This window comes from Canis lupus, chromosome 28 (genome assembly GCF_048164855.1).
Source record: "Canis lupus baileyi chromosome 28, mCanLup2.hap1, whole genome shotgun sequence".
NCBI classification, from domain to species: Eukaryota; Metazoa; Chordata; class Mammalia; order Carnivora; family Canidae; genus Canis; species Canis lupus.
This window is the reverse complement of record NC_132865.1, coordinates 29,937,952-29,962,291: the sequence shown is the minus strand read 5'-3', so window position 1 is coordinate 29,962,291 and position 24,340 is coordinate 29,937,952. Positions and strand designations below refer to the sequence as shown.

At 36.7% G+C, this 24,340-nt stretch overlaps 1 protein-coding gene across 17 annotated transcripts in view; it reads right to left on the bottom strand.

Annotated features, from left to right (window-relative positions):
* Nucleotides 1-24,340, bottom strand: part of ASPH (aspartate beta-hydroxylase) — a 212,702-nt gene that overhangs the window by 164,330 nt on the left and 24,032 nt on the right. For 3 of the 17 annotated variants that reach the window (XM_072804506.1, XM_072804507.1, XM_072804509.1), the window contains exons 2-5: nucleotides 11,928-12,077; nucleotides 10,285-10,329; nucleotides 8,804-8,872; nucleotides 3,382-3,561 (exon numbers count right to left, since the gene is read on the bottom strand). In XM_072804506.1, the coding sequence (XP_072660607.1) occupies nucleotides 3,382-3,561; nucleotides 8,804-8,872; nucleotides 10,285-10,329; nucleotides 11,928-12,077 (444 nt within the window). Of the gene's footprint in view, nucleotides 1-1,058; nucleotides 3,562-8,803; nucleotides 8,873-10,284; nucleotides 10,330-11,927; nucleotides 12,078-18,322; nucleotides 18,720-24,340 lie in introns of those variants that run through there. The other 14 variants (XM_072804519.1, XM_072804511.1, XM_072804515.1 and 11 more) reach the window with 9 other exon arrangements.

Genomic DNA, 24,340 nt, shown 5'->3' with positions numbered 1-24,340 from the left:
CAGTCTAGTTAAAATATCTATTCCCATTTTTACTTGGTTATACAAATATCAATATCAGAAGCAGAGAATTTAGCATAAAATTCTATCAATTAACTTGCAATTATTAAGTCTGAGTCGGTGAATTTCACGAAAATGCACCAAATATGCATTGTAATCAAAGAAAATTCCACAGCCCAAATCACAGAAAACTACTTATTTCATACAGCAGGATCTTATTTAGAAAGGATGATGATATCAAGCACCAAAAGGTATTATCTACCAAGTGATCGATCAAATTAATAATAAATTATCTATCCTTAGAGCTGTTATTGAGAATTCTCCACAGCTTTATCAGGGTGCACAGAAAACATTTTATTCAGTCTAGCCAACTGTAAATAAAAACAAACCAGAATTCAAGCAGAAAAGTTTTCTTACATGTCTGGATACAGCTCTATGAGACAGGTAGGTAACTCCTAGAAGAAAGAATCAAGTGCAAGATGAAATGGCAGGGTCACCCAGCATTCCATTACACCTGAGGCATCTATGTGATTCTCCCAGGCAGCACATTGGCAGTTAGGCCCCAGGGATTTAATAAGACCAACACCCAGAAGATGGCTCTCGAACTAACATAACACCCCACCACTCACGTTCCAGAGAAAATCAGGGCTGAAAGAAGCTACAGTGCAGAAAAGAAATCCTCAGAATGCCACTTCCTTGTTTTTTGAACCAAACTTCAGAGTCCCCAACTGGACACATGGCAGTGCATCTACAGAAACAAGCAGGGCAGCTAGGAGACAAGACTACACCTGTATTCCAAGCACATTCTGCAAAGTTCTTCTAGTTGTTTGAAATTAGAAAAGCAGAGTAAATAAGATACAACTTAAAATTCCATAACTACAAATAAATATTCAAATGTACAGAATACAATTTTGCCTTTTTAATAAGCTTAAAAGACATAAAGCTAGGAGCATATTTATAGTATGAAACAGAAAATTATGCACTAAATCTTTAGATTAAAAATTAAAAATTATAATAAAATTTATGCAAAATAATTTTGATGAGCTTCAAAATACTCTACATTAGTTTTGCAAACAACTTTATTTTTTTCTCACTAAACAAGCCTTAGCCACAAGTTGAAGGAAGTCACAGAAGTCAGGGGTTCACCAGCTCCCTTTAACCATCATTAGAGACTTTTCAAAAGGGCTGACTAGAGGGGGTACAAAATAGAAAACTATCTCACTTCCTTACTTTTCACTTACAAAAATAAAGCATAATTAATTTCTGTACCTAAAACATGTATTAGTATCATGATCATGACAAAAAACCATGTAATGATTACAAACATTTTAACACACAAATTTAATTAATTTACTTTTCAAACTGATCGCACATCTTCTAGAGTTAGTAGTAAGGAAGCACAGAAAACTAAAATACATCTCAGACAAGCAGCTACGTGTATTTCATTGTGAGGCCTAAGATTGTTTTTAATTTAAACCTAATGAACATTGGTATTTCACAGTACTCAAAGTGGAAGACACAATGAATTATGGACAAAGATTGCATAAACTTTCAAAAAGAACATTATTAAAATCATACTCCTGTGTTTCAGGATATTAACATTTCAAAATCAGAAGCTTTTCACTGTCAGAAACATTAACAGGATGAAATATATTCCCTGAATAATGAGGGAAAAACAAACTAGAGTTTTAACAGCCATGTAAGCTTTAGGAGATCACTGTCCAATGTACATTTGCAGCCATATGCGAAAGCAGCTTTAAAATAATGCTTTTTAAGATTTGCAAGTTGCACAGTTTCTTCTGACACATGTAAGGGGTGAGTAAAGGGGGCAAGTCTGTCTAGTGTTTCCAGTGTTCTGATTTGATACTTTTACTTTCTGGCTATGGCTGAGTTACAATACATACTTATAAATATGTGAAAAGCCTAGGATCTTCATTTCCAACAGAGAAACTAAATTTGTAGTGTTCCCCTCTGAAAAAAATGGGTGATTTAAACACTCACTGAAAGCAATTTGGTTACAAATGAAAAGACAAGGAATGAGTATTTGAAAGGGAGAAATTACTACAGTTAAATAAAATGCTCAAAAATAGAAACATATTCAATTTTAAGCTCTATGAGAAATCAAAGCCAAGTTAAGTTTAATAGAAGCTCAAAGGGGTTTAAAAACATGAAACACCACTCCCTAAAAGGGTAACAGAAACCAGAGGTCCTGATCGCTTTCCAGAGGTAAGGCAACAGATGAAATCTCATTTTATGAATGCATGTTATATACAGCTAATGCAATTCCCTTTGCTATTACTGAAGCAAACTCATTTTAAATGAATTGATTCAAAAACATTTTTAAGGTCTTCTAATAGAAAAAAAAAATTCTCATGAAAGGAATGACCACTTTTGTAAGTTTAATTTACAAATCTAAAAAATCGTATTCTATCTAAGCCAAAGGTGATGGCCAGTTAATAAGGAAATACAGGAAAAAAATGGAAAAAGACTTATTTAGGATGAATAATTTTAATATGTACAACATTATTTAAGATACATATTCACATTTTCCCTCCTGTGTAATATGCCTGCTTAAAAAAAATACAAATTACTTTCTCTGGATGTATATTTGGAAATAAAATTAAAAATAAATTTTGCTTTCATACAGAAATATTCAGACACACTACTATCTGAATACAGTAATTTCACTACCCTAAGGCAAAAACATGGGATTATTTTCAAATTATTTTAAAAGCACCATTAATACAGAATTTTACACTGAAATTTGTATTAACCTATCTGACAAATCAGTTAACCTAAACAAATTACAATAAAAAAATATCAGCTTGTTAAAGAACCATCATCACCTTACACACCAGTCATGTTAAAAGATCAACAGTCATTTAATTTATGAATCATGCTAGAGACATTTTTATAATCAAGTCCATTATAATCATCTCAATTAATAGTGTTAGAAAGACAAGCATCAAGGGTTAATCACAAAACAATCTGCTCTGAAGTTTCTAAATTTAGTTCAGTGAATACATAAGTTGAAACAAAACGATACAGAAACCAATTATACCACCAAAAACATCATTCTCAATGCACTTTGTAAAGGACTACACAAAAATGAGGAATGCCACTTTCTTCACTAGAAGTGGGGGAGCGGAGCAGGGACTAGTTAGAAGCTGTATTGGGGAGAAAGATCACATGGTTGCCTTATACTGTTTGATCACAGCTGCCCCACTGCACGTTAAGCCCTGGCTGAGCAAAGGAAAGAAAGAAACAGGACACTGCTTCGGGTTTTCATAAGCCAATGACTTCAGTCCCTGAATCAAAGTTACTGGTTATGTAAATCCAAAATGACACAAGTCTTGCCCTGAACCCCTTCATTCTGTGACGTACCATCAACACCATCTGCAGTTTCGCTTTCTTCTTCTTCTTCTTCTAGCATTTCAAAAGGAGTCATTATATCATAGAGAAATGAGAGGAAACCATAAAACCAATCTGAACTTTCCTCTGCTAAAATATTAAGGACTTCCTCAAGAGAATCAATATTTTCATTACTGCCATCTTTGGTCAGGCCTACATAAGAATAAAGGAAGAGAGAAAGAGAAAATAAGGAGAGCAGTTAGGTGGAAAAAAGAAGTGGACGAAGAGTGATCTCAAAAAGGATGTGCATCATGGTCACAGAAGTTTACAGAAAAGATACTTTGGAAAATAAAGAAACTGATTACGATGCACACCTTACAATCAACTCTCAATCATATGTACCAAAGGAAAGGCACAATTTGACCAATCCTTGCCATTTCTACCAGCCCCTGACCAGGTTTGCCTTTCTCTCATTAGAGAATCTAGAGCCCCATACACAAAATTGTATTAGCCAAAATCAACTGATTAATGTCAATGTGAAGCGAACAAAAGTAGTATGTGGGTAAAAAGATCCTTCCAACAGCCTCCACATTTTGCTGATTTACCAACCAGATATTATCGAGAGTTGATTATACAACAAGCATTCACATATAGCAATAAATATTCATTGAAGAAAATAAAAAGGTTCATTTCCTCACACTTTCCCCCTTGGGCCTAGAGTTTACTTAAGAAACTCTGGAATTAATATGACTAGCAAGATTACTGTTTATAGCAACCACAGATGGATAGAAATTTATTCAAATAATATCAGAAAATCAAATTTTCACACTATAAAATGTGAGCTTTACAGTGCTCTGCCTACTTACTCATGGTCCTATAATTCTGACCAATAAAAAGAGCCAGCTATTAATAATATTCATTCTGTTTACCAATATTAAATTTGATCAAGGCCCTAGTCAGTCATTTGCAACCGGAATATTTAAAGTCCTCTTCCCATAAGCCCAAGAAATGAGCTTCTATTGTAAAGACCCCCTGATTCCTGTTGTTTTTTAAGTATTACTTCCAAAACAGGACATCATGATGGAAAGAAAGCAAAGAATATATTGGTTTTATTATTTTTTTTTCCTGTGAAGAACTGGCTTTGGGTAAGAAACATCGCACAAGCCAGTAAATATCAAAATCCACCAATATTGCCATGCTCTATAAAACAAACCCGTAATTCTGAAAAAGAAAAAAACAGGGTAGAAAGCTCTGGCTGTAAGAAATGTGAACATTCATGACTTTTGAGCTTTTCATACTATAACCACCTTATTCAGTAGCTTAGACCTTGGCAAGTACACATTTCTCCATGTAACATAACCGCCAGCAATCAAGATGCTGGTTAGGTACAACAGATAAGGTACAACAATAAGACACCTAGTATAAATATTAAAGTAGACAGTGTATTTTCCCCATTTTAGTGCATAGACCTACATTGTATCATTGTTTGTGTATGGGGGTCACGGAGAGAAAACAAGTTGGTATTTCTGGTATTTAAATTACTTTTTGACACAACTAGAATATATTTTCACTGAATTTCATAGTTGACAAATGCTAGGAACAGAGGAGATCTGTATTTCCACTGAAATCTCTGTAGGAATAACATTGTTTCTTATTCTTGCCTTGAAACACTATAGCTATGTATATTTATAATGAACCTTTACTTCTCTCCATTTTCAAATGTTAGTACTTCAAAGTATCAACTACAAAATATAAAACTTTGCTATCCTTCAGTATGACAAGCTGAAGTATTTAACAAATGTGGAAAAGGACCTGAGCAAACTACTGACCCAACTATGCAACCTTCCTTTGGTTCTTAAGACAAAAGTACTACTCCAAAGAGAAAAAGGGAATATTCTGGGTGTACAATTCCTTAGCCTCTAAGCGCAAGCCTGAACCAAGGGCAGGGTGTGAGCACCTCTGAGTGGACAAGATCTAGGTCACTTATGCATCTGTCTAGTCTACAAATGTTTATCAAGGCTCTAGGAATTGTTGACTGGCTTCCCTTTTGTTCTCCAGCCATACCTCATATGGTGCCAGCTAGGTGCTAGTCACGGAAAAGGACAATCATGTAATCCTTAGGTGGCATTACTCTAAAATGATGTTACTCTTAGCAATTGGTCCTTGGACCATTTTCCTGTTGATTTTTTTGGGAAACAAGTTTTCAGAGAATCCAATTTCTAGCAATGCAGTTTTCAATAATCCAAACCAGTATCAAAGGTAATTTATTTTTAAAAATTTGGCCACAAAAGTAGGAAGCTATGTCAACTATAAAAGGCTTTAGCAGGGGCGCCAGGGTGGCTCAGTGGTTGGGAATCTGCCTTTGGCTCAGGGCGTGATTCCAGGATCCTGGGATCAGGTCCTGCATAGGGCTCCCCTCAGGGAGCTTGCTTCTCCCTCTGCCTGTGTCTTTGCCTCTCTCTCTGTGTGTCTCTCATGAATAAATAAAATCTCCAAAAAAAAAAAAAAGGAAAGGAAGAAAAGAAAGAAACAAACAAACCTTTGTTAGAAAAGGAAAAGGCTTAGCATATTTTCAAAGTAAATCATAAGGGCCACAGCCAGAAACAATGAAATGAAATTAATGATGGCTGTTCAGAACATCTTGATTTACTCACACATATTTCATCCTCCCTTTATATTTCACAGGAAAAACCAAATCTTAAGATGTCAAATGTAAATATGAATGTGAACACTTCCTCAAACTGATAAGATTAGATATATGCAAATTTAAGAATGTAGAAAGAAACACTTATGAAAGAAATGCCAAACCTATGAAAGCTCAGCATATTTCAACTGTTACTACAAACTCTCCCCTAATCTCTAGCTTCCTACCTGCATCTGCCCTTTGGTTTCCCAGTGCCTTAATCCAAAGCCCTTACCCCTGAGCTGCCTCTCCAAAAGAATGTACCCTTTTTGGGTACACGCTCACTGTATTTGCTCCCCCACAGCCTCTCCCTGAACATACAGAACCCATTAACATCTCTGTACCCCTAGACACTTCACTAGGCTCTCCCTTTGCAACCACCTGCCCGTAACAGAGGCACAACTAAACTGCAATAACCTCCCAAAATTAAAAAAGAACTTTAGTCATAAAATTCAAATCCAGGGGTGCCTGGGTGTCTCAGTCAGTTAAGCGGCTGCCTTAGTTCAGGTCATGATCTCAAAATCCTCATATGGAGCTCCTTGTTAAGCTCCCTGCTCAGCAGGGAGTCTGCTTCTCCCTCTGCCCTTTCTCCTATTTATGCTTTTTCTCTCTCTCTCAAATAAATAAATAAATAAAAATCTTTAAGAAGAAGCTTTTTAAAAAATTCAATTCCAGTCAAGCTTGTATTTCCTGCAGAGAATTCAATCACTATAGAAATATGGTCAGAAGACATAAGTGAGGGACACCTGGATGGCTCAGTGATTGAGTGCCTGCTTTGGCTCAGGGCATGATCCCAGGATCCAAGATCAAGTCCCCACATCGGGCTCCCTGCAGGAAGCCTGCTTCTCCCTCTGCCTCTCTCTCTTTCTCTCTCTCTCTGTCTTTAGAATAAATAAGTAAAATCTTAAAAAAAAAAAAGAAGACATAAGTGAGTCTGACAGTTCACCCTTTGTTTCAGCTATGAAGCCACAAGCTGTGAATTACTACCTTTATATGATAAAATTGTTTATTTTAGCCTTTGTGCATTTAATAGTCAAATTATCAAAATGAACTCTGGGATTCACCAAATTTGGTTCTACCTCCAAATATATAATTCTTAAAAAGGAACAAGTTATGATTTGCCCATACCAAATACGTGTCTACTGCAAATGGCAATGTTCTAAGTTACAATTAATTAACCTCTTAATGGTTGCTTAATAACCTTACAGGAAAGAAACTCTACTAAAAATCAAGTTATTAATGTTGTTTGATATAGAAATTAGTGTTCTATGGAAGAAATAACATTTTAATTTTTAACAGTTGATATTTCTTGATAGACCACATAGCTGACTTTAAGCCAAAAAAAAACCCAACAAAATATAAATGAGAAGTAATATTATTTCTAAAAATGAGGAAACATAGCCCACATGAAGTTATCTTTAACATGAAAAAGCTTCACTATTCAGAATCCAGCATTTAAAGTAAAGTAATACAATGGAGTAATAAACCATTTATAGGCAAGCAAATTAGCATCATTCTGAGAGGTTAAATTCTATATATTTTACTTCTTTTGCATGTCTAGGATTATAGTCTTGAGGATTTACTATGTTCATAGAAAAATTTAGATATATAATGACAAAATTACTCAGAAAATTCCATTAAGGTTAAGATAGGAAAAAAAGTTGATAGCAAGCTTCCACTGTTAAGTAGCAAACATAATTTTCACTGAGATGTAATAAGAAAACATAAGCTAAGGTCAAAATTAAGAAGCAAAATACATTTAATCACAACTAAACCCCTTTTTTCATATGTAGAACTTCCTGTTTTATAAGGAGGTTAAAATTAATCTACCTAAAACTGTTCTGTTGGTTATAGATGTGATACCCTCCCATTTTTTTTATATCCGTAAAATAAACACAAAATTGTGTGTCTAAGATGAATTTCTTTGCACCCTTAATCTAGTAAGCATAGTATACATTATCATGATATATTTATTTCTCTAAATACTTTAATATACAAAATTTTAATACATGTAACAGCAGTATATAGTAAAGCAAAGTGTTGCTCTCTAATAAGCAGAAACACACATCTCACCAGGCCAGATTACATAAAATTTGTATATGAAAATTAGCATCATCCTTTCTAGGAAGGCAGCATTTTAAAACAAATGAGGGAATATCACATATTTATATATTACAAGAAATATCTCAAAGATAAAGACAGGTAATTCTGGTGGTACAAAGAGAAGGGCTCAAGATGTCCAAAATAAACAAACCCAACCAAAAACTACTGGTTCATATTTTAATATTACCTTTAAAATATGCATAGAATATTTTAAAAAAATGTTTGCTACCACAATTTTATTTCAAAATGGACTAATTAAAGTCTTTAGAAACTTACATTTTCAAATGGAAGTGAATTATATCAACTGATGCTAAATAGTGGCTATAATTACAACACTTGAAAACAGGCTAGTACATTATCTCTATGTTCAAATATTAAGTTGAGAATAGGAACTGCTCTAAATCTGAACACAGACATTAAATTATACTTATTGAAAATATATGTGCAAGAGCTATATGCTTATTCATTTATAAAAGTACATTGAAATATAAGTACTTGGAAAAACAATTAAGCCATTAACATTTCAGTGAGAATGAAATATATAATTGAAGTGGGAAAATATCTTCCATAAAATGTGTATCACTGGACAAAGATATTGTCAAGGCAAAGGTATTATTTTGTTTCTAGCATTTTACCACCACTAACAACAACAAAAAAATATCTACTTGCCTAGTAAAACTTTGGCATCATCCACATCAAAATCTCCATCACCATCAGCATCATAGACTCCTAGTTTTCCTGCAAAAGGGAGGAAAAGATGTATAGGAAGAAAAGGGAGAGCAAGTTTTATAAGGTATTACCACTACTACAGTCCTGACCATCAGCCATAAATATTACCAATCAATGCAATTCTTTGCTCTCTGAATCCTGGAAAGTAGTGGTAAGTGAAGATCTTACCTAAAATGACAGACAATTCACAGATAGATTCAGAAAATGTCTACCTTAGAATCTAAGGCATATAACTGAGGTAATATTTTCCTTAAAGTTTTAATAATCCCCTGATTTAATCATTTCAGATGAATTTTTTTATTATGTTGCTAAAAATAGTTTAGGTAAACATTTCAATATATATAAAAAAACATTATTGATTTCTAACAGTTACATAAAAAGTAATGTTTCCACAGTATGAAAGTTCTTCACACCATCAATATTCAAAATAAAGAATACCCACCAAGCCTCAAAGACTAAATATAAATAACTAATGTCAAGTACTAAAAATAAGAAGGCAATTGATTTTATATTTTACAATAATGATTCATAAGAAAAACATCATGAATCAACCTAAAAAAAAAAGGACTTCTGGAAATACTTCCAGAAAAACAGTATGTAAAACTGGCTTTCTGAAATTACAAAGGGAAGCTTAGTTATCCCACTTCAAATTTACCTAGCACTGGCCTCTACTATCAAGAAAAAAACCAAAACTTGGAACAGGCCACTTGAGAGGTTGTACTACCAGAACCTTTCCTCTTCAAACAGAGTAAAATGTATCTAAGGCTCTATCATCTAAGGAGCACTGCTATGTTTAGCATGCCAAACATAAGTTAAATACATTCAGTTCCCTAAAAAACATCCTAAAGTCAACGTCATTTAGAATTCAGCATTGGATAATGGCTGTGAGGAGACATACTGTACAGCAATATTTTAAATAGCATCCACAAATATGGCAATGATACTAAAAAACCAGTCTGCAGCACTGTTACCATCTCTTTAATAAAAAGTAAGTCAAAACATTGCAGAAGGGCAGGCAAAACTTTTGGAGTAGAGTGGCTGTGATCAATTTTTACCCTCCCAAAGCCCTTGTTCTACTTAGGAAAACAGTGAACTAGCTATGTGGAAGTTTGGTTTAGAAGCACACATTTAAAATAAAAACAAAAACAATAATAAAACAGAAAGATAAGAAAGTTATCATTTCTACTGCTAAGAAAATGTAAATAAAAAGTGCTGATCAGCAGGTCGAGGCGGTCTACAGCACACAGCTCAAGTAACGTTAAAATGACAAAACACCATACTTTCTGACAAACGTTAAGGGGGGAATTGGTCCTACCACCTATTTTCTCTGATGCAGGGAGGGGATAATTAAATTGACAGAATAACGATGAGGTTTTAGAGACTAACACAAGTCGACTTAAAATGCATCTCTAATAGCCTACCTTGAAGTACCTCCGATAAGTTATAACGGAAGTCCTTTGCTTTGGCTGCATGCATGTAAAAACACAAAAATTGTTACTTGCCCTTAAATGTACAAATATTTTAAATCTCTTCTTTTGTTTAACAGATGTTCCCTGGCAACATATCACTGTAAGTCAACAAAAGCACCCAATCTACTCAGAAGTTTGTCTCCAAACTAAAATTGTTCCTCTATTACTCTATCACTATATCCAGAGACACTCTCTTTTAAGTAATAATGAAAAGTTTCAACAAAAGGTAGGTTATCCGTAAGTGTGTATTGCCTCCCACCCCCGCCACAAGATGACTATAATCTAACATCTATGGCAGAAGTACATAAAATAGAATACATAATGAAGGCTTTATGGGAGGGAGGCAGTTTTCTGTGCAACATGGTACATATAGAGGAGCATGCATTTTTTTTTTTCAGGGTCCACACTTTTCCCTGGATTATTAAAGAGGAAGACCAGGTATTCATAACAGCCAAAAAGTGGAAGGAACCCAAAGGTCCATCACTGATGAATGAATAAGCAAAACGTGGTATATACCCATACAGTGGGATACTTTCAGCTATAAAATAAAGTACTGAACCCTGAAAACGGTATGTTAAATGCAAAAAGGCCACATATTGTATGATTCCATTTATATGAAATGTCAAGAGTAAGAAAATCACAGACACAGAAAATATATTAGTGTTTGCCAGGAGAGGGGAAGAGAGGGTGATGGAAATATTCTGAATTAGATAATGAGAATTATATTAAAAACCAGCGAACTACACATTTCACATATTTATCAATATTGAATTTTATGTAATATAAATTTTATCTCAATTTAAAAAAAGACTTTGTGACTTTGAAGTGTGACTCCCAAAATGGTAAAGAATCATTAATGTAAAAAGTCATGAAAAACAGCAATGATTATGGGGAGAGAAAAGGAAAAATAAGGAGAAAGGAAGACAACTACCGGAAATAACATGGCAAACTCCCCAACAGCATACAGATAGCACCTATACCTACACGCGCACACACACACACACCTTCATAGCATCACCTACACACATAGACACATCCCTATTCCAGCATATAGACACAGATACTCACCCTTATCCCAACACCTACACACACACACACACACACACACACACACACACACCCTAGACCAACACCAATACACACATATACAAACACACACACAAACACTGATTGAGTCCAACAAAGATGAAGGGTTGTCCTTCAAAATGCTCTCTAAGGAAGGGTCTTACAAACTGGGTCCTGAAATAAATTCAGTGGCTGATAAATGTTTAAAATTCATAACATAACAAGATGGAATAGAAATTATACAGTACTGCATTAACTAAGAGTTAAGTACTATTTGATAAAACTTTTCTGTGTAATATATATACAATATAAAGCCTATTTTAAAAATTTTTACTACAGATTATGTTTGAAGAAGTTGAAAAGCCACTACTCCCAGGTAACCCTAATAACATTCTCTTTTGTTCCTACCCTATTGAGAACTGAAAGTCTACAGAAATTAAGAGTACCCCCAAAATAATAAATCTTAAGATTACTAAAGAATGTCCTTCATGCTTACAAATTCACCTAAGAAACGATACCAAAATTCTTACCTAAAACTTCTTCATAATCAACAAGATCAAACCAGACGACAGCTACTGATGTCCAGACTCCCAGTAATGCAATGACCATAAACCATGTGAAAAATGAACTTCCAGAAAGTCCTCCTTTCCTCCCATTTTTGTGTCCTCCATGCTTTGTCTCTGTTTAAAAATAAAACAGGTGAACAATGTCATTATGTAAACAAGTTCACTATGTAACTGAACACCTCTTTTTGCTGAATTATTTCTCCAGTAATTTGAAAGTACTTACAATGGTAAATCATTTCAAAAATAGTTTTCACTCAAGTTCTCAAAAGATGCTGCATTAAAAAAAAATTGAAACAAAAAAGATTCTGCTTAGACTCAACACCACATATATAAAACTCTGACTTAGAAGTAATGAGAAAAATAAACTACTCATTGGCTAACAATTTTTTTAAAAATGAAGGTTGATATAACATGTATATGTAATCTATAACCTTCCAAGTTCTTTATCCAAATCACCTACATATAACCTCTTCCAAAGTTCAGTGAATATCAACAACTTAATGAAGTCACATAGAAATGTCACAACCTTTTCTCTGACCCATTTGTCTCCAGAAATTAAAAAGCCGGTTAATGGCCAGAGAAATATCTCCCCACAAAATGACTCCATATTCTTAGCCAGAGAGAGAGACACAAGAAGGAAAGAAACTATTTATAGGAAATAGAGGCCAGGGAAGAAGAGAAACAAAACAGTACAACAATCAGCCCCCCTCCTTTACAAGATCCACCAGGGCCTGAGGAGGCAGGAGACAGGAAAAGGCTCATCATTCACAATCGGTCTCAATACAGGAAACAGCTCTGTATACTGTGGTCCACTGAGTGTCATTTATCACATTTGCTATTCTCCTGGAAATAGTCTTCTTACAGCCAAAAGTAAATAAAAATAATGATAGTCAAGTGATACTAATGGAAAGTCAACACTGCCCTTAAAAGAAAGGACCACAGTATTCAAATTTCTCTTGAAAAGGAACATAATAAATATTATTAAAAGGATAGGTATTATTCCCAAATAACCTCTGAGAAAAGGAAAAGTTTATCAACCGGGTAGTATAGCAGGACACGGTCTTCTCTTTGTTGAGCACGTGTCCTGTAGTTCAAAGTGCTTCCATGTGCACGGCTGCATGTGATTCTCACACAGGTCTGGCCAGTGTATCTCAAGAGGTTGTTTCTGAATGCCTATAAAGAACAATTCCTTATCCTGTGTAACTGTGCCTCACCCTGCAGGGCAACTGGCATCCCTGGTTACTCGGGTCCCAAAGGTAAGCAGCTCCCCAATTATGACAAACAAAAGTATCCCCAAACTTTTCCCAGTGTCCTCTCCAAGGTAGTGACTGGTTCAGAACCACTGGGGGTTAAGGACAGGAACAATCATCCCTGTTTTATAGAAAAAACATTAAATGATTTACTCCAACTCCCCAGCACAAGTTGGGTAGAGCTAGGAGCATTAACCCTAACTTCTATGGTCCTGAGTTCCTAGATCCATGTGAGTGGGCCAAATTACATGCCTTTAAAAAAGCTCACTAGCTCTAATCTAGAACCTGCTTTCTCACCCCTAAATCTAACTCTCATTATAGAATACTGGTGGTAGTATCCAGTGGCTCAAATCAAGGATATACAGCCAAATCTTCTGGGGAAAAAAAAAAGGAAATGAAAGTCTTACTAAAAAGATACACTTTTTTTTTTTTTTAAACAACCACTAGATCAACTTTTCAAAAGGGGCCATAAAAACTAAATTGGTATGAAAGCAAGAGTGTGTGTGTGTGTGTGTGTGTGTACACATTCAAGTACATACATTTTTTATCTATATATCCATATTTAAGTATGTAAAATCATGACTATATAAGACAAATTTCATTCTTTTTTTTTTTTTTTTTTTTTAATTTATGATAGTCACAGAGAGAGAGAGAGGCAGAGACATAGGCAGAGGGAGAAGCAGGCTCCATGCACCGGGAGCCCGACGTGGGATTCGATCCCGGGTCTCCAGGATTGCGCCCTGGGCCAAAGGCAGGCGCCAAGCCGCTGCGCCGCCCAGGGATCCCAAGACAAATTTCATTCTTAATGAAAAAGTCAACTTCCTTTTCTAATGTTCTTTAAATATTAATAGGCCTATCAAAAAGGGCCAGATTTATAGTTATAGGGTGAATTCACAAAAGAATATTTACCAAATAACACATGACTATCTAATCTGCTTCTAATATAGTATAAAAAGTATTAAAAATCTCCAAAAAATAAATAAAATAAAAAATAAATAAAAATCTCCTAAAAGCTGGCTACATAAAATCAAATGTTTACATTAAAAAAATTCTTACAAGGCATAGATTGTAACATTACATGTTAAATTCAATTAAAACAGGCTTTACGGTTTCATTATCTGAACACAGTCATGGGGCAGCGAGACTAGATGAAAACTTCAGCAATGCTGATGGGGGAAAATGATGATTTCCCATACTTTTGTGTGTCTTAAGCATAAATATTATAAGAACAATATAGAGTATCATTAAAATTTTAAAAAAATAAAAAAAGAGTAGACAGGAGTACCACAGATTCACTGCAATGTTGTATTTTACTTTATTAAAACTTCTGTGCACATGAAGACATTTTTCAATGCTGTATTTAAAAAAATCTTTATTTCTGGGGTGCCTGGGGGGCATAGTCAATTAAACATCCAACTCCTGGGCAGCCCAGGGGGCTCAGCGCTTTAGCGCTGCCTTCGGCCCAGGGCATGATCCTGGAGTCCCGGGATCAAGTCCCACGTCAGGCTTCCTTCATGGAGCCTGTTTTCTCCCTCTGCCTGTGTCTCTACCTCCCTCCCATTCTCTCTCTCTCTCTCTCTCTGTTTCTCATGAATGAATAAATAAATAAAATCTTAAAAAAAAAATAAACTTCCAATTCCTGATTTTGGCTCAGGAATTTTGGCTCTAGCATAGGGCTCTGCACTCAGCATGGAGTCTCCTTGAGATTCTCTCCCTCTCCCTCCACTGCCCTCTTACTCGTACTCACCCCTTCTCTCTCTTTCCATCAAATACATAAATATTAAAAAAAAAACAACCCTGATTTCTATATAGCATACAAATATATGCATACAAAACGGTTACACAGTGTACTGATTATAATAAGGAAAATGCCTTCTGGAATATCCATTTACCTCCAAATATGGATTTATTTATTTATGTTTATACATTTTATTTATTTATTCATGAGACACACAGAGAGAGATGCAGAGACACAGGCAGAGGGAGAAGCAAGTTCCTCGTAGGGAGCCCAATGTGGGACTCAATTCTGGGACCCTGCAATCACACCCTGTGCTGAAGGCAGCCACTCAACCACTGAGCCACCCAGGCATCTGGGTTCATAATTTAAAATGAGCTTGTAATGAAATAGCTAATGAACCAAAATAATTATTTGAATTCAAACTTTAATTCTATCTCCATATCTTTCTTTAAGCAGAAACAGAGAAGGAAACTTTCTTAGATTCTCAAAAGCAGAGACTTCATTTATCCAAGTTAATTCAGCAAATACTAAGTCACTGACCTGCAACACCAAATACAAGTAAAAAGTGCAAAAAGGTTTTTTTTTTAATCACACAAATGCACGCACCATGGCAGAGATAAGGGATGAAGAAAGGGGGAGTGAAACAGAGTAAAGAACATACCTTTTTTTAGAATCGACTGACTTACATTTGTTTTAGTCATGATCCAACAACTCTGATCAAGTTTCCAAACTTACTGCACAAAACTAAATAATAAACTTGAAAGACAACCTCACCTGAGTTCAAGCAACAAAGTGCTGCTAAAAGGAAGGTCTGTGGGAGGTATGAAAACCAGCAGCAAAGGCAGATGAAGAATTTGAGAAAAACTAAATGGCAGGGGATCCCTGGGTGGCTCAGCCGTTTAGAGCCTGCCTTCGGCCCAGGGTGTGATCCTGAAGTCCCGAGATCGAGTCCCATATCAGGTTCCCTGCATGGTGCCTGCTTCTCCTTCTGCCTGTGTCTCTGCCTCTCTCTCTCTCTCTCTCTTTCTGTGTCTCTCATGAATAAATAAATAAAATCTTAAAAAAAAAACCTAAGTGGCAGGGGTGATTTATGATTGATGCTTATAGGCAAACCTCAAATTGTCTTTAAAATAATCTTAAGTACAAGGAAATGATGGCATTCAGAATGAATCTGGCATTAATATATTATTTAAAACTGTTCAAGTATGCAAAAACATATAAGAAATATTTTTTTAACATATAAGAAATCAAGATTTTTCATTTACAGTATTATTTATCAAACAGATTTACCACTTTAAAAGATGAATGTCAAAAAAGGGATCAATGTTACTTAGAATATGAAATTACTAGCAATATCTTATCTATCCTATCTAATGTCAAATAAATTGTTACTCTAGCATCATTAATCTTATTACTGTTAATATTTTCTAATTCCATAATGGAACAAAACAGTAAATTATAGAAAGAAAATATTTCCCAAGACATGACTGTTAGGGGAACTTTTGAATTGACACCAAGTAATACTTCCTTGATATGTCACTTTGTAAATATGGTACCTAGTCCCAATGGGCAGATTATTTTCTGTCCAGTTAATTTAAAAAAAAAAAAAAAAGAAAGAAAGCACAGTAAGATAAACACTTCAAGAGAGTTTAAAACACTCTAAGCAACCTGAAATCAGCACTTTGTTCCAAAGATATTCTGGAAGAATGTCTAGCTGTTAATCTTGTATTTTAAGATCAGAATAAATCTAAGAGTCTTCATTTCATCTTCTGACTCATTTGACCTCTAGTCCCAGAATTAGTTAAGATTTTTTTTAATGGGGGTTAAGAATATGGCAAGAACTATGTGATTCACTTTTTTTCCATGCAGACCCATCAAAAATAATGACCTCCAAATAAGAAAACCATTTTTACATACTACCCAACACAGAAGATTACCACAGTGAGCAATGCAATATGTCTCTCTACAAAATGTGGGCTAGGGCCAACAGGTCATTTTATTTACTGGTTGAGGAAAAAGGACATAGAAGATATACCCCCAGCACCTGACTTAACTGGGTTACAGCAAACTGAATTATAAATTAACCATATATATGAGTTTTGCATAGCATTGTGCTGGGATTTTAAATTTATATATAAACCCCACACATTTAAAATTTTTAAAAAACACAAAATCTGTCAAGCAACTCACGAATCTGATTTTCAGTTACAAAACGTCACCATTTGGGAGTCAAGCACTGTCAACAATAGGTCAGAAGTACCAGCTATTTTACTTCACTATGTGGATTATGTAATCCTCAGAAAAGAGGAGAAACATCTTGTAAAAGAAATAAAGATCCATATCTCATATTCTTCATAATGGCTACATGAGGCACTTTATCAGAATAGTCAAGTGATGAGACCCATTCTAACCATTTACTCAAAATGATGGGCAAACTAGAGATACTCATATTCTCTATAAACAGACTCCTTCCGGTGTCTACTTAGGCAGCTGAGAGTTGGAATATGTCTTAACATGTCTTTTTTCTTTTTCTTAATTGAAATTTCAACATAATGAGCAGGACGGGAAGACTATAGAAATCTGGAGATGGTATTTTGTTTGTGAACACATAGGCCGCAGCAGAGCTGTGGTGGTTTTTACCACTCTGCCAGGGTTACCTAATGTAACAAATAAAAATATATAAATAAAAGCCCAAATCAAATTGAAAAACAAAACAAAAACATAATGAGCTAATGTAGCTTACTTTCAGTTAAATGGAAAGACATACTTAACTTACAAAATAAAGCAAAAACAAACATACACAAAAATGTAAATTCAACACATTGTTAAAGAACACTTGAAGCTGGTAATTCAGTTTAAAAACCAAAATAAAATCCTAGTGTCTTTACTTTCCATTTTATCTCCTGCTTTACAGAAATTAGGTCAGTTTCCACATATGGTAAAGCCTGAGTCAAGCTTCGCTTAAACCAATTAAGTGTGCTCACTAATATAAGATCTTGACTCCCACAGGCCTTAAATTTCATATAATTTTATGTGAAATCTGAACACACATCATTCTTTAAACTCACTGTAATTATGAGACCAAGGAAGACCACCTGTACATTTTTCTGAAGTTTGTAAAATGTGGTCTCCGAGAGTACGACATAAAAGATATTCTAAGCTAAGACACCGAAACATATTCAGATGAAAGACTGATTACTCCATGAAAAATTAAACTACCACAAAAAGTTGATGTCTCCAGTAGTTCAAAATAGAAAATGTGGAAGCCCTTAGCCAAAAATATTTTAAGAGTACACAACTGAAAATAAAGCTACAAATGCCAGCTAGATCTTAAACCACCGTTCACCCAAACAGTAACAATGTGCCTTTACCTTCAGCCATTTTGGTTTCTTCAGTCCATGAATAATATATATGGAAGACAAAAATCAGAGTGCTACGGGCAGGTATCAGGCACGCCGAACACCCTGCCCTACTAGAGCTTGAGACTGGCCAACTGCTCCACGGGTAAGGCCTCTAGAACTGAAATTGGACCTGACTGCAAACTCTGCTCACCAGTTATTTTTAGAGGCCTCTTCCTCATGGCCAAACACTGCTAATCACTCGGGCTGAAACACACTCCCAACAATGCAACAGCCTTTCTCCCCCACTTTGGGGATTCTTTTCTCAGTTGGTCCCATCTCCCAATTCCAAACCCTACAAAAATGAAGCATGCTGGATAAAAGGAAATGGGACAAAATTGTGTGGCCAGTTTTATGTCCTTGGAATCAGTCTTCAAAGGTTTCAGCTCAAGGACCAAGTCATTCAAAACTGAAACAAGTCGAGTCTTGCCAAAACACGTGGCCCGTGCTCAGGACCAGATTGATCTGGCCCTTCAGACTCCTAGCAGATGCTTACATGAAAAAAACCATGACTTATTTTGTTTGAATGCAACAGAACACTAAATAGTTAAGAAATTAATTAATGCTGTAGAATTCTGATTCACAGTCATTACCATCCCAACTTTAATTCTTCCAACAGCAAAAGTAAAGGAAAAAAAAAAAGAAAAAAGTTTCACTAGAGAAGGAGGGAGAGGGAGCTGAGAATGAAAGCATGGAGGGAGAGAAAGGAGGAGAAGAAAGGTGGGTTGGGAGGGAGGGAAGAGGGAAAGAAGGAACCCTTTGGCATGACAGCAATGCTCTAGGAAACAGGACCTCAGAGAAGCTACTGGAAAGAGAGTGTGCAACTGTATTCTGATAATTTCCACTTCCCTTCAAACCCCACCTCCAAATTGTCCCTTCTGGGAAATAAAACCAGCTCAATGCTACCACCATTTATTCACTGATTCAAGATTAGCAGTTCACAGAATTCATCAGAGCTTTGATTAGTGTATTAAATTAACTTAGCACAAATGATATCCAGAACAAGGCAACAGCCTTCCAAAATTGTTTATTATGAGTGTTTACATTTTTTTCAGTCAAATGAATGTTCACATGCAAATTAAACATTTAAATGTTCTGAAGAGGAGTTAGCAACCTATGGTCCCAGTATCTGATCTGGAACAGAGTGGCATCGAGAACAACTGAACAAAACCGACAAGTATCTTAGGGGTCTTCCGACCAACAGCCATTTCCCACTCCCCTTTTCTTTCTGCAAAGATCTGTCTTGCTGAAGTCAGGGCTTGCTAAAATGTAACATGATAGTGAATCCTTTGTTGATAGGGCCTTAAGATAACCTGCCATCATGCAAATTTAGTATTTTGGAGGCTTTCTTTTGTCTGGTTGTTTTCAGAGAGAGGGAGAGTGACAACAGACTCATCCTGGGGCCACAGGAAACAAAGCCACTACACTCACTTGACCAGGATCCCATTTCTGACTTAAGAAACCCAGATTAGATTCCTGGCTTCTTCACTAACTGATTTAGGGGAAGATAACAAGTTTGAAAGCCTCAATTTCCTTGCCTTTAAAATGTGTCTTGGCATGGGGTACCTGTGCAGCTCAGTAGTTGAGCATCTGCCTTTGGCTCAGGTAGTGATGATTCTGCAGTCCTGGGATTGAGTCCCACATCGGGCTCCCGGAAGGGAGCCTGCTTCTCTCTCTGCCTAAGTCTCTGCCTTTCTCTGTGTCTCTCATGAATAAATACACAAATAAATATTTATAAACAAATAAATAAAAATAAAATTTTTAAAAAATTAAATTAAATTAAATTAAAATATAAATGTCTTGGCACAAACCAGGCATGCAAATGTTTGTTGAACTCATCCGTGCAATACGTTTCCCATGACTCAATCAGGACACATGCACAAGCCTCCGCATCTCCATCCCAGCTCTTTTTCCTGACGCCAGCCTGCCACCGTGACTGCCCAAGCTGCTGGGGCTCCTTCTCTCCCTTGATGGGCCGATGCCAGGCCAGCTGCATTCTAAATTACAGATCTGTGGCCAGTGTTGAACTGAGACAAGAATCACATCTACTAAATCCGGGTATACCTCATCCCTGAGGCTTCTTAAACACAGCTCCAATCATTCCTCCTCCACAAACCGCACACATTTACACAACTTTCTCCATCATCTTTTACAAGTTTTACAGTTTTTTAATAAAATGTTTTATTAACATGTGTCTTATGTGTCACAATAATGACACACCTGTTTATTCTAGATAGAGTGATTAAGATAAATCTGAAATAACATTTAATCTATCATACTTCTTAAGGAAAAAGAAATTCTGAATTCCAAGTAATTACCACTTGTAATAATAACAACTTATTTTTATGACAGGACATGTTTGTGAAAAGTTTAAAAATAAACTCATGTGCATAGAGCAAATCATGTGTTTAAAACCCAGCAACGAAAACTAAAGTAACAAATTTGCTAGTCCTTGTAATCACTGCTGGGGCTAACAGCAAATTCCTAGGTCTGGGCAGAGACCAAGTTTCTAACATGTGCTCTGAGACTATTATTATCAGCTTGATGCCACTGGAGACGACAAGAGCCAAGTCTTGCATCCACTGGGTCTAAGCTCTCTACTTGCTTCCAAAACATACCAGGGGAAATCCATCAGGCCACTCATAGGTCACACTGACTATTTCCCTCCCCTCACTCAATCAGCTATCATTGCAGCAGTGGTTCTCAAGAACACATCAGAGCCACCTAGAGGGTGGCCCACCCCCAGAGTTTCTGAGTCTGCGGGGCCTGAGAATGTGCATTTCTAACAGGTTCCCACCCAGGTGACTGGATGCGGCTGGTCTCGGGGCCACCACATAAAGGGAACCACTGCACTACTTACTGTTCTACCCATCTCTCATTCTCGGGGTCTGGAGGAGGAAAAAAGAGTTCTATCTTTTACCAATTTCCAGACCATCATTTTCCTTACTACCTAAATACAACAGCGACAAAATCCTGTTCCTCTGAGGCCCAATGCCTCCCCTTGCCTCCCACTGCCATGGACCACCCCCCAGGGCCCTGTCCCCTCAGTGACATCTTCACCTCCAGACTAGCCACTACCACGTCATGTCCCTATCTGTGAGGCAAATATGACAAGTCCTCTTTCATTCTTTCATCCCCAATGACCTTGTCCCCCTCCATCCTCCATCCAACATTCATTCTGATATTCTGGGATCTTCTTATAAACCCACCCTAATTCACCTTCTTAATCATCTCTTCATCCTTACTGAACTATCTCTGTAGCTTTCCTGGCACAGTCATCCTCACAGATTCTGTAACCCTGCTAAGAAAGCTCTGTTTGCTTGAGCCCATCATGAGAACTGCAGGACATCATAAGATACCAAAAATATATTTCTTAAAAACACACACACATCTTTTCATGTATATGTAGTCTCTGAGGCAAACATGATCAACTTTGATAACATGAAACCTAATATTAAAAAGCCACCAATATAACAGAAGTAACAAAAGGCAACTCAGGAGACACTGAATAAAATCTACTTAAACACACCACCCCCAGCTAGGAAGCACCATCTCTATATACGGAGATTGAGGTTGTACTGAATAAACGATGCACAGAAAAAAACATTCACTTGGATCATAACCCTCCTATTCTTCCAGCTTGTTTTCTTCTTGGATCCTGTAGTTCCCTTGCTTCTACTTTCTTCTGAACCCCTCTTCGCCTCCTTCCTTCATCTTTCCATAAATCACTCCCTAACGCACTAAACCCCTTGCCCCTCAATCCCTTCAGTACATCCATCTGCCATAGATGTCTCCTGGATGAACACATTTATTCACCCTCTCCATGACTGGGAAGGACAGAGAGGCATGCCAATTGAAACCATCCCCAGGACACAGTGAAGCCCACCCCAATCAGCCCTGAGGGCTGCCTTCAATTCCACCCACAGCTATAGAACACTCACTATCCCGTTCTCCACAAGGACCCTTCCCAACATCTCTGCCCCTAAGTAGTCTATTTTCTCACTCAGAAAATGCCATCACCTCTTACATCACAGAAAACAGAGCCTCAGCAGGAAACTGTCTTGATTGCACCACCAACCATCATAAACCACCGTTCACCAGCATCCAATCTCTGCTTTCCTCCCAATCCCACTGTTCCCTCACCCTCCTCACCTTTTCACTCTCCTATACCAGCAGCCTCTCTGCCTTTACTACATCTTCACTCAAGCCCACCGCTCCCCCTGCTCTTTTTCCTTCCCATCACAGATGAAATTCTCAACAGAGCTGTAATCTCACTGCTTTCATTTTCTGGTGGCCCGTACACTCCTCACAACCCGCAGCCTGCAACCTAGCTTCTGCACACGGTAGTCACTCTAATGTCACATCAGTTACTTCCAGGTCACTGAACCCCATGGAACATACCTGGAGTCCATATTTCATTTGTCCTCTCAGAAGAATTCTCCCTCTTTAAACATTCTCTTTCCTTGATTTTCATTGCTTCAGAATCATCTGGCATTTCTTATACCTTGCTGGCCTTTCTAAGCATCAATCTCCTTTGCTAGTCGGGTCTCCTCTGACTTTTAAATGTGGAAATTCCATATGCCTTGGTGCTGGGCCATCTCACTAGTTGACTTTGAGCCACATTCCATATGGCTTAAATTCTTCTCTCCTTTGAGGTCCAAACTCACATAGCTGTCTACTTACTATCCCATTTGAATACTTATAAAAACCCCAAACTCTGCATATACACAACTGAACCCACAATCTTTCCCCTCCTCTCTAGTAGTCTAAATCTCAGGAACACTTGTGTCAAGCCAGCTTCTTAAACCAAAAACATGGAATTCATCCTTGACTCCATTCTCTTCCTTTTTGCCTAACCAACCACCTCTCAGAATCTCTCCATTAGGCTGTTGCAAATGGTTTACAGCTATGCCAAGATATGAATTCTCCTCAACTCCTGGGTCATCCTTGTCTATTTATCACAGCATGATATTTTTTAAAAAATCATTTTTATGTGCCATGACATAAAAAAATGAGAAAATGTGTCTCAAATCACCCATATTTCTTCCTCTTTACTGGGCTCACTCAAATCCATGCTACCATCATCTCCTTGGCTACTACAATACTTTAACATGCCTTTATTGCTCCATTAAACAGTCACAATATTTTTTTTTAAAGATTCATTTATTTGAAAGAGAGAGAACAAGAGAGTGTGGAGTGGAGAGGGACAGAGAGAGAGATAATCTCAAGCAGACTCCCCTCTGAGCATGGAGTCTGATGTAGGGCTCTAACCCATGACCCCAAGATCATGACCAGAGCCAAAATCAAGAGTTAGGTAGATGCTTAACCAACTGAGTCACCCAGGGACCCCTACAATATTTTTTTTCAATCCAATTATTACCTTCTAAAAATCCCTGAATGGCTTCACACTATTCTTAGGGTAAAATTAAAATCTTTAAATTAATTAATTAATAATAAATAATAAATAAATAAAAATCTCTGATGTGGTCTATAAGACTCTATTTGACATGGCTCCAGCCTACCACTCTGGCTTTCATTTTGTGTCATTTCCTGTAGCTGTGTATGTTCCAGAGACCAAAAAAAAACTCACTTTGCTCTAGTCTTATCTCAAAGTCTCTGCACAGGCCATGTTCTCTTCTTGAGTCTCAACACTTCTTGAATGTCAATCCATGCTACCAACACATATGTGTCCCCAGCCTAGCTATCCTGCTTGTTCTGCTTAAATCCCACCTCTTTAAGGAAGCCTTCCCCAAATACTGTGACAGCAATTTCTTTTTCATTGTTTCTCTTTATTATTACTATTTTTTTTCATCATGATAAGTATACTCTTTAATCCCCATTCCCATTATCCCCCTTCCCCCACCCACTTCCCCTCTGGTAACCATCAGTTTGTTCACTATAGTTGAGAGTCTGTTTCTTGGTTTGTCTCTCTCTCTCTTTTCTTTGGCTTGTTTGTTTTGTTTCTTAAATTCGACTTATGAGTGAAATCAC